This window comes from Ictidomys tridecemlineatus, chromosome 3, assembly GCF_052094955.1.
Source record: "Ictidomys tridecemlineatus isolate mIctTri1 chromosome 3, mIctTri1.hap1, whole genome shotgun sequence".
In the NCBI taxonomy this organism is placed as follows: Eukaryota; Metazoa; Chordata; class Mammalia; order Rodentia; family Sciuridae; genus Ictidomys; species Ictidomys tridecemlineatus.
In genome coordinates this window covers 62,641,845-62,652,323 of record NC_135479.1, presented here as the reverse complement: position 1 = coordinate 62,652,323, position 10,479 = coordinate 62,641,845, and the positions used below count along the sequence as shown (strand labels likewise).

The 10,479-nt window shown below is 52.2% G+C and overlaps 1 protein-coding gene across 5 annotated transcripts; it reads left to right on the top strand.

The window, feature by feature from the left end:
- The first annotated feature begins 364 nt into the window (after window positions 1-364).
- Mief2 (mitochondrial elongation factor 2) lies at window positions 365-5,638 on the top strand. 5 transcript variants are annotated; one of them, XM_013364816.4, is made up of 5 exons: window positions 368-504; window positions 1,887-1,967; window positions 2,227-2,380; window positions 2,564-2,726; window positions 3,501-5,638. In XM_013364816.4, exons 3-5 carry the CDS (start codon window positions 2,234-2,236, stop codon window positions 4,553-4,555), a joined length of 1,365 nt encoding a protein of 454 aa, XP_013220270.2. In that variant the 5' UTR covers window positions 368-504; window positions 1,887-1,967; window positions 2,227-2,233; the 3' UTR covers window positions 4,556-5,638. The 5 variants fall into 5 exon arrangements, with proteins under 5 accessions (XP_013220271.2, XP_013220270.2, XP_040125567.2 ...); XM_040269633.2 differs by lacking the exon at window positions 368-504 and adding an exon at window positions 956-1,085 and having other exon boundaries at window positions 1,768-1,967; XM_005339465.5 differs by lacking the exon at window positions 368-504 and adding an exon at window positions 1,033-1,085.
- Window positions 5,639-10,479: the final 4,841 nt, after the last annotated feature.

Below are 10,479 nucleotides of genomic sequence, written 5' to 3'. Positions count from 1 at the left end.
GCCCCTTAACCCTGCGGCGCCGGGAGTCTGCGCGCCCGGGCCGCTCCGCTCCGCGCGCGGGGTGGGGTGGCTTCAGCTCCCCCGAGGCCTCAGTCTCCGTCTCCTCGGGTCCCGGAGAGGCCTCCTGGTGTTCGAGTTGGAGGCTGGCCCTGGGCGTCGTTGACCTGGACTCTGGGAGAGGTTCCGGACCCGGGAAGGTCCCAGTTAAAGTCCCAGTTAGGCTCGGCCTCACAGACAGGTGGTACTAGGGCATCGGAGTCCTCGGGCTTCTGCTTCTGGCCGTAATTTCCTCATCAGTTGACTGTTTCCTAAAGTTGTTGCCAGAAGCGAAGGCACGGGTAGCTCTCCGCAGACAGAAGGCACTCAGTGCTCGTGGCAGGTTGTCGTTGTCGCCGCTGAGTGTCAACACTTTCCCCTCTGCTTATTTACTGGTTTGCTTCGTGTTCTGTAAAAAGAAGCGTCCCTCCTGGTCCATGCTGTTTATGGCTTTCGAATCCGCACCCGGTAAGTGCCGAGTCTGTGGGCCACAGCTGTTCTCCGCACAGCTGTCCTTCACAGGGCTTTGAGGGGGGTGGTGGCGTCTCAGATCCCGGTTTTACCGGAGAGAAAACAGACCTGGGGGAAGAAAAGCCCACAGAAGCTCTCACGGAGCAGTGGGCAGGGGTTGGCGCTTTCGCCACACTGTGCGCCCCGCGGCCCAATAGGTAATAACGAGGTGGGAGAATGTGGGTCTTTAGGCGAGGTGAGGTCTGTCTGCCCGGGAGGACACAACCGCCCCGTTGTGGGCTCGGAATGCTGCTCTGCACCTTTAAATCCGGACTTCGCTGGAGAGTCCCGTCCCTGAGGGGGCGTGGCTGGCCAGTCATTGGCTGAGCCGCGCAGTATTTTGGAACGTGTGCGCTGCAGTCCGGCTCTCCGATTGGAGGGAAGGCCTGCTCGTCTGCGTGCCTCCGGGGTCAGCGGCCGCCTGGGGCCTCGGCGTTCGGTTCCCGGGTCCTCCACCTTCCATTCTCAGGCAGGTCTGGCCATCAGGGCCCCGCGAACCCGCTGTGTCCTCCGGTGGGTGCGCTGACTCCGAGACGCAGGTACCCCCGGAGCGTAATGGGGCGGTCTCTGGGGTCCTCCAGCTTCGGGCGTGGCGCGCGCGTCCCAAACACCGAACGGGGGCGTGGCCCGCGGTCACGGCTGGGAAGGGAGGGAGGACTTTGGGCCCCAAGGTCTGAGTTCGAGCTCTGCCCTTCCCGTTTTTTGGGTGCCGCACTGGGTTTCCAGGGTCTCAGCGACCTCACTTTTGAGTGGGGCCGTAACAAGCCCCACTGTGGGCAGCTACGTGACCTGCTCAGCCCTAGCCCAGGACTGGAGGGTTTGCCAACCGGGAGGACTGGCGGCTTTTGGGCCTGGCTGCTCAGAGTGGGTTATTTTTAACTCCCCGCGCCCTCCCTACTTCCCGAATTGGAAGGCTCCGGCTGGGGCCTGTGCGACCCTGCAGGCCGAGTCCCAGTTTAGATAAGTGTTGGAATTAAAACGCTTTTACAGTTTGCAGTGAATTACTGGTCCTGCTGTGGGTGGCAGTGTTGATTCCCAAGGCTTGAATGGGGAACTAGAAACCGGCTGTGGGGTCGTGGTGGGTCACCTGGTTACCCTGTGACCTCACCGGGCCCCAGAGCTGGGTCTTATTTATAGTGTGGGGTAAGTGGGCAGGTGTCCAGGGCTGAGTCACACAGTGCTTCAGGCTTCAGCCATTCCAGGCATCTTGTCACCTGGCAGCTGGGCCACAGGCACCCAAAGTCCATCTGGGAGGTCAGAAGTCCTTGGTGCCCCAGTAGGCTGTGACCTCATGACTTGGTGGACTGGTCCTTGAGAGAGTTCTGCTTCTGCTTCTCAAGTGCCTGGCCCTACCTGGTCACACACTTCAGGGCTGCTCACTTCCGGCTGCTCACTTCACCGCTGCCTGTGCCAGTTCACTGGTAAGCAAACAGGCCCTGGCTCACCTTCTCTACTGCTTGGTCCCTCCACCTGCAACACTGGCCCAAGTCCCACAGAATCCTCTCTCCCAGGGCATTGTGGCTCCCTCGTGGGCTTGACACTGTTACCCCAGGGCACCTGCCCCTCTATTTGGGATCTGTGTCTCTTTCTTATTGCCTAAGGGTGGATCCTTCAGACCTGACTTGCACGTACCCATCTACAGGTGGCTTCAGCCTCAACTGCCCCATGCCTCTCTTGCAGGCAGATCATGGCAGAGTTCTCCCAGAAGAGGGGAAAGCATCGTGGGGACGAGGCCCTGGGCAGCGCTGTGGACTTCCTCCTGGCCAATGCCCGCCTGGTGCTAGGTGTGGGCGGGGCTGCTGTGCTGGGCATTGCTACCCTGGCAGTGAAGCGGGTAAGGCCTGGCTGAGTGGGACTGCCTGAGACTTCCAGAGGAGGATGACAGGGCTGGGGTCACACAGTGCTTCAGGCCCCAGGAGGGGCAGTGGCACTCCCTAAGGCTGACATTGGAATCCAGGGCAACCCCAAGCTTTGCCATGACTCCCTAGACTTCTGCTTTGTGTCACTCTGCCTACAGCTCATTGACAGGGCCACTAGCCCTAGGGATGAAGATGATGCTAAGGGGGACAGCTGGAAGGAACTAAACCTGCTCAAGGCCACACCACACCAACAGCCCCGGCCCCCACCTGCTTCCCTCAGCCAGCCTGTGTCGCTCCCAGCCCCCTTGCCCTCTGCCCCAGGTGAGCTGCATGCACCCCTTCCCTTCTGATGTGGGTAAGTTTTCCTTTGGTGGTCACCTTTGGGAGATGCAGTGCAGGCTGTTCCCCTGAGTGACTTTGCAGTCCTATGCAAATTCCTGTTCTTTCTAGGCTATGGGCTTCTAATGTTTAATGGGGATCTTGGTTTTGTGGGGCTTTTTGTTGTTGTTTTGTGTTATGTTTTGTGATGCTGGAGATCAAACCTAGGTCCTTGCACTTGGTAAGCAAATGCATACCACTGAATGACTCCCTGATCATACCGTTGTGGATTTTTTTTAGGGGGGGGCACTTGACCACTGAGCCACATCCCCTCTCCTATTTTGTATTCTATTTAGAGACAGGGTCTCACAGAGTTGCTCAGCACCTCGATTTTGCTGAGACTGGCTTTGAACTCTTGATCCTCCTGCTTGGCATCATATGTTTTTTGTCCTCATTCCTTCCTGAGTTTGCTACCATGCTTCTGTGATGGTGGGGAGCCTCAGATGAGGAAACTGAGGCTCAAGAGGGGCAGGACCTGTCTTCCTCACTCTGCATGGAGTTCTTTTAGCTGTAGGGCCAGGGTGTTGGGATTCTGGGCCAGGGCAACTTTGTCATCGAGTATTCATAGTCCTGAGGACCTAGACCTGGTATTCTCAGGTGGACATTACAGGTGAGGAACAAGGCCCAGGGCTGTCACACAGCCAATAATGAGGTAGAATTCTTTTAACTCATTGTGGCGGGGTTCTTACATGTTCCCCTGGTCCCTTCACTCTGCAGAAGGTCCCACAGATACTGAGCTTCAGAAGCCACCTCAACTCGGCTCCCCAGTACCACTGTGTCTGACGTTCCAGGAGAAGTTGCTGGCATTTGAGCGGGAACATGTGGTTATCCCAGCAGCTCATGTGGCTTTGGCCAAACAGCTGGCCGGTGACATTGCCCTGGAGCTACAGGCCTACCTGCGGAACAAGTTCCCGGAACTGCCCTTTGGGCCACTTGTGCCTGGTGGTCCACTCTATGATGGGCTGCAGGCAGGGGCTGCTGAGCATGTGCGCCTGCTGACCCCAGTGCTGCTGGAGCCAGGCCTGTGGATTCTGGTACCTGGCGTGGACACTGTGGCCAGGGACCCTCGCTGCTGGGCAGTGCGCAGGACTCAGCTTGAGTTTCACCCCCGGGGGAGCAGCCCCTGGGACCGCTTCCTGGTAGGTGGCTACCTCTCCTCTCGTGTCCTGCTGGAGTTGCTCCGCAAGGCCCTGGTTGCCTCCGTCAACTGGCCAGCCATTGGTAGCCTGCTCGGATGCCTGATCCGGCCCAGCGTGGCCTCGGAGGAGCTGCTGCTGGAGGTGCAGCATGAGCGCCTGGAGCTCACTGTGGCTGTGCTTGTGGCAGTCACGGGGGCCCATTCTGACAACCACCTCCTCCTGGCCTGGCCCCTGGAGGGCCTGGCTGGGAATCTTTGGCTTCAGGACCTGTATCCAGCAGAGGCTGCCAGGTTGCAGGCCCTGGATGATCAGGATACTGGCACTCGCCGGAGGCTGCTGCTGCTACTGTGTGGTGTGTGCCGTGGCCATCCAGCCCTGGGGCAACTGGGCCGGAGCCACCTGACCCAGGTGGTTCTTCGTCTGGGGGAAGAGGAAGTGGACTGGGCCGAGGAGGCCCTGGGGGAGCACTTTCTGCAGGCCCTGGAGTTGCTCATCAGCAGCCTGGAGCAGGCCAGCCTGCCCTGCCACTTCAACCCCAGTGTGAACCTCTTAGGTAGTTTGCGGGAGGAGGAGATTGATAGCATTGGTTATGCACTCTACAGTGGTCTACAGGCACCTGAGGGGCTGCTTTAGATGGGGGAGGACCGGGCAGCCAGCATGTTTTCTGATATTGGTGATCAGTATCCATCTCACTCCCAGGAAATTGCAGTGTTTTTTTGTTTGTTTTTAGCCAGAACACAGGAGAGTATACTACCTAGGCCCACAGGATGGACATATTCCTGGGCTATGGTCCCTGGGGTCACTGAGCCCAGAGAGCTTAGGTAACTGTCACCTGAGTGTGACTGGGCTGCAACCACTCACTCAGATGTCCCTCAGACCTTTGGGGTGACCTAGGACCTTGGGGTCAGACCCTATCACCAGCAGCGAATCCACTGAGAATGTGTCTTCTCCATCCCAACCAGTTCCATTTTTCTGCCAAGACAGAAATTTAGTACGTTTTTTAGGCGCCTGTGCCAGGCATCCTGGAGGCATCTAAGTATCATGTGTTTGTTTCCTCCCTGGGTGCTGGAGTTACCTGGTATCCTGGAGGCCAGCATTTTGTTTTTATTTTTTGGTACCAGGAATTGAATCCAGAGGCGCTGAGCCACATCCCCAGCCCTTTTTATTTTTTGACACAGGGTCTTGCTAAGTTGCTTAAGGCCTGATAAGTTGCTGAGGCTGGCTTTGAACTTGGGGTTCTCCTGCCTCAGCCTTCCCAGCAGTGGGATGACAGGTGTTCACTACTGAACCTGGTTAGAGGCCAGCCTTTGGCTCTTGAAGGTTGGTGTTTTCCTGCTGTCTTCTGTTTTTTTTTGTTGTTGAATTCTCCAGCTCTAGAGTGAGATGCTGCCCATTTGATACCCTCCAGCTAGGTGAGTTTTCTCCTAAGGCAGCAGAGGCCCAAGGCCAAGGCTGTGCCTCAATAGCTGCTCCTGGGCGCCACTGGAAAGCAGAGGACACGCCTTTCCCAGAGGCCTGTGTGCTGACTTGGCCTCTTCAGTGTGCCAAAATGAACTCTCAGCAGATTCTGACCTTGTAGCCTGGCCAAGGTAGTAGGGGCTGGAAGAGGGAAACTGCCTCCCCTCCCAGGGGCCCCTCCTGTCTTTGGTGTCCTTTGGGCTGAAGCAAAGCTCTGCCTTGAAGAATGTGAGCAAGAATAAAAAGAAAAAATTCTCATGTGTGTGCGATCCTTGCTGGGAAAGGGGTCTAGCACTTTCATGGGTGGCTGTTCAGAGCTCTTAAGTCTGGTGGTTTATCCCGGCAGCTTGGCAAGAGGACTTGAAATCAACTTGGAGGTGAAAGAATTTGTTTTCGAAAGTAGTGTCTTGCTGGGCATGGTGGTATATACCAGTAGGATTACTGGGTAGTGATTGAGAGGCTAAGGCAGGAGGATCACAAGTTCAAGGCCAACCTCAGAACCCAGTGATATCCTATCTCATCAAAAATAAAAAAGGGCTGATGATGTGGCTCAGTGGTTAAGCACCCCTGGGTTAAATCCCCAGTACCAAAAAAAAAAAAAAAAAGTGTTTTAGCCCTTTTTGGTTGCAATAACAAAATATCGTAGACTGTATAGATGGTTTATGAATAACAGAAATCTATTTCTCATTTTGGAGGCTGGAAAACCTGAGATCAGAACACCAACAGATTTTGTGTGTAGTGAGGGCCCATATCCTGGTTCACAGATATCACCTTCTAGATGTGTCTTCACATGGCAGAAAGATGAGATAGCTTCAAGGTCTCTATAAGGACCTTAAGTCCAATCACAGGGCTGTTCCCTCATGACCTAGTCACCTCCCAAAGGCCCCACTAATGCCATCACATCCCAGGGAGGAGTTCAGCATACAAATTGCCACCACATAAACATTCAGCCCTTATGGATCCTGTGGAGGGAGAATACTGAGTGTGCCTTGGTGCCCAGTCTTGCTTTTTTTTTTTTTAAAGAAAGAGAATTTTTTAAATTTTATTTATTTTTTTTAGTATTTGGTGGACGCAACATCTTTGTATGTGGTGCTGAGGATCGAACCCAGGCCACACGCATGTCAGGCAAGCGCGCTACCGCTTGAGCCACATCCCCAGCCCCCCCCCCCAGTCTTGCTTTGTAATAGGAACCAACCAGTCAGGGCTCATTTCTTCCCCTAAGGCTGAGCTGCTGGGCCCTCTGGTGTTCCTCTGCTTTCCTGGATCAGTGGGGCTGCTGCATGCCCATCAGTCTTGAGAGAACTGTTTGCTCCACCTCCCTTGCCTTTCCTGAAGTCCCCAAAATGTGGGGTCAAGCAGCTGTCAAGCCAGGCATCTCAGCATCCCTCAGGAGCTAACATGAGGCTTGGTTCCAGTTACCAGATGACAAATGAGGCCTGGACACTTTCCTTCAGATATGCCAGTCACATCCTGATGTCCTTCCTGTGAAGTTCTATTTCCTGTGGAGAGCCTCCCCTTCCAGCTGTCATGGGATGGTGTAGGATGTAGGATGGTAGTGTCTGCCTCTGGGTGGTGGGAGACTGCCTCAGCCAAGGTTTATTCAAATTGCTTGGTTTGGGAGCTGCACTCTAGTCTTGAGGAGTTTCACTGGTGGTGGAGGGTTAGCAAGGAAGCAGCTGAGGGCAGAGTCTGTGCCCCCATCCTCTTCTCTATGACCTACTTCCTGGGCAGCTGTGAGGACTATCTGAGGTGGGCAGTGCTCATCTTATACGTGGCACAAGGTAAACTGCCCCAGCAGGGGAGCTTATTGGGCCTTGCAGGGTTTCCTTCTTTCCACTAATGCCACTAAACTAAAGCAGAGAGCCTTCCCAGCTGCCTGGTGAGTCCACTGGGTCATAAGATCACCCTGGACTCTGGAGAAGGCCAGAGGGAGCTGTCTGTGAAGTGAGCTCAGTTAATTTGTTTACTTGGTTCATTTATTTATACATGATGGGGATTGAACCCAGGTGCTCTGCCACTGAGCTACACTTCAGCCCTTTTCAGAAATTTTCAAAGGGATCTCACTAAGCCGCCCAGGCCGACCTCAAACTTGTGATCCTCCTGCCTCAATCACATGAGGACATGAGGACAGAACCCTCATGATCCCATCACTTCCCAAATGCCCCATCTCTCAACATCACTGCATTGGGGGCCAGGCCTTCAACATGTGAACCTTTGGGGAACATTCCAAAAGCTAAACCAGGACTTCATTTTTTGCAGTACCAGGGATGGAACCCAAAGTCTTGCACATGCCACCTAAGCACTTTACCACTGAATTACACCCCAGTCTTTTAAAAATTTTGAGCTGTGTCCAGTGGTGCATACCTGTAATCCCAACTACTCAGAAGGCTAAGGCAGAAGGATTGCAAGTTCAAGGCCAACCTTGGCAATTTAGCAAGACCCTGTCTTAAAATAAAAAGGGCTGGCTGGGGTGGGGGTATGGGGTGAGAAGGGGGGTGATTTAGAGGTGTATGCCTGATTTTTCAGTCCAAACAGGACTTGCTTCAATCCAGCCTTCACCTGGAGATTTAGCTGGCCTTGAGCTTGTCTCTGAGATTTGTTGCCCCCAAGCCTGAAGGAGCTCCAGGGCACATGTGCATCTTCTCCAGGAAGGGGTGCCAGCCTGGGAGTCAAGAGGGAACTGCACCATACTTTTTACCTGTTTATTTGTAAAACAAGACCTTCAGGGTGGGGATATAGCTCAGTGGTAGAGTGCTTTCCTAGTGTGCATGAATCCCTAGGTTTGATTCCCAGTACCCAGTCTGCCAAATAAAAAACAACAAAAAACAACCACAGGAGCCTTCAGACTGGTGTATGTTTGTACCATTTCCATTTTTTTGACTATACTTTTCCTTTGTAATCTGAAAAATGCAGACTAAAAAGGTCACCATGGACTGAAGGCCCAGCATGTACTGAAGGGCAACACTCAGGACTTTGGTGACCTACTGTAGATCCTCTCTGCACTGCTCATCTGGAGAGAACAAGAGCCCAGTTAGCAGGAAGGGCAGAAACACAGACTCCCTGGCTTGCACGGGTTTTGGAAAGAACTTTTCAGGTCTAGTGCACGCTAGATGGAACACCACCTCCTAGCATAGACACTGGCGTCTGAGGTAAGGGTGGGTGCAGTCTGACCCTGATATGAATGGCTAACAGGAAGCGGTGAGCAAGATTCTAATCCAGAAAACCTGGCTGCTAAACAGTACAGTAGAATCTGAGCATTTGAATTTGGCTACAACAGACATGAGAGGAATGGCAGGTGAATTTACTGCAGAGGACAGTATGGTCTTTACCTGGCAAAGTTACATGCCCCAGTCCTGCTGGGCACCACTTATTTTTAATTCCAGCTGCTCCAAGATCATCAGCACATACCAGGGATAGGTAATTGCTTTGATCACTACACTTGTGGGGTTTGTTTGCCCTTGTTTTCTCAGCTGTCTGTGTGGTGGGTCACCAAAGGCTGTGTATACAGAGTCAGGCTTCCTCTTTTCCAGGAGATGGCAGGGAACCAATCATGTAAGCTGTTGGAGCTCTGAGATGGAGACATGAGGTCAGAGACTAAGTTTCAAGGCAATATCAGCTGCTTGGCAGGGGGAAGAGACTTAACTTATGGGAGCCAAGATTTCCCTCCATAAAGGGACTGAAGAAGCTGCCCAGTAGAAAAATGGGAGGTTGAAACCACTGTGTGTGAAACCCTCCCTGGCTATTGCCATCAGGGAGGGTTTCACACACAGTGGTTTCAACCTCCCACATTTCTGCTGCCTCACTTTTCTTGGTGGGGCCCAGTGAGGAGGTCATTTTCTTCTCCTTGATCTTTGTTATATAAAATGCAAATAGGAAATAATGTTCAGTACAAGGATAAGAATATTTCAAACAGAAAAAAGAATCTTTCAATCCTCCTGGAGGGGAAGGGGACAGGACAAGTTTCTGGTTGCACTGAAGACTGCTACTCTGAGCGTGCCACTGAGACATGGAAACTCCTTAACAGGATTTATTGTTAAGTTTTCACTGTGATTGGGCCCAAATGTAATACTCCACCAAAGAACTTCATGTTGAACAAGAACACCCCATCACAGATGAGAGGAGCCAGGACCTGAGTAGACAAATAGGGCTGGAGGCATAGCTCAGCAGTAGAACATTTTTTGCCCAGCATGTGAAAGGCCCCAGCCACCTGTTGTGGTAAAGGACTTATGAGGAATTATCTTGACAAGATCACATGGTTATGATCTTGGTCATAATCATCATGTTGCGTACCAAGTGACCTTGGCACTCATCTCAAACCCTGCGGGACACAGTTAGCTGAGTGTGGCATACTGGCCACTGATACTGGGATTGTTTCTTAATTGATGGTGGATATGTTGTTTTTGAAAAACCCAGGTATATAATGTCCCCTGCTTCTTTCTGCTTTGGGGTTTTGCTGCTACCATATATCTTAACATGCTTTTTTCCTAAGTTCCTAATAAATTATACTTTGTGCAAGCCTGGATTTGTCAGCCTTTGTCTGTGGTCTTTCAGCACCTTCTGCTTTTGGTGGCTGGTTCTCATACACTGGGTTTTTCCAAAACAGGACCTTCCAGTATTTCTCCAAAGGGGAAAAATGGGGATGTAGCTTGGTGGCAGAATGCTTGCCTAGCATGTATAAAATTCTGGGTTCCACTTCCAGTACTATACAAAAACTCCAAAGAATATATACAATGGCCAGTAAACACATGGAAGGATGGTCAATTCCACTGGTGAAATGCAAATCGTAAGTGCAATGAGATGCCACTTCATACCCCCATCTCAATGTTGTTATTATTTTTTGTTCCAGGGATTGAACTCAGAGGTGCTTAACTACTGAGCCACATCCCCAGCCTATTATTTATTTTGAGACAGGGTCTCACTGAGTTGCTAAGGATGGCTTTGAACTTGTGATCTTCCTGCCTCAACCTCCAGAGCCACTGGGATTAGAGGTATGTGCCACTGTGCCCAGCTCAATAAATTTTTTTGAATATTATTGTGTCTAACTTACAAACTTTATTGTAGCTATGTATTCATATGAAAAAACAAAGTATAGGGCTGGG

Bases quoted from the DNA above. Each gene is read 5' to 3' on its own strand.
- Mief2 (XM_013364817.4), top strand. From the start codon at position 2,234: ATGGCAGAGTTCTCCCAGAAGAGGGGAAAGCATCGTGGGGACGAGGCC. The intron at 2,381-2,563 runs GTAAGGCCTGGC...CTCTGCCTACAG, and splicing joins CTACCCTGGCAGTGAAGCGG to CTCATTGACAGGGCCACTAG. The intron at 2,727-3,500 runs GTGAGCTGCATG...TTCACTCTGCAG, and splicing joins CCCCTTGCCCTCTGCCCCAG to AAGGTCCCACAGATACTGAG.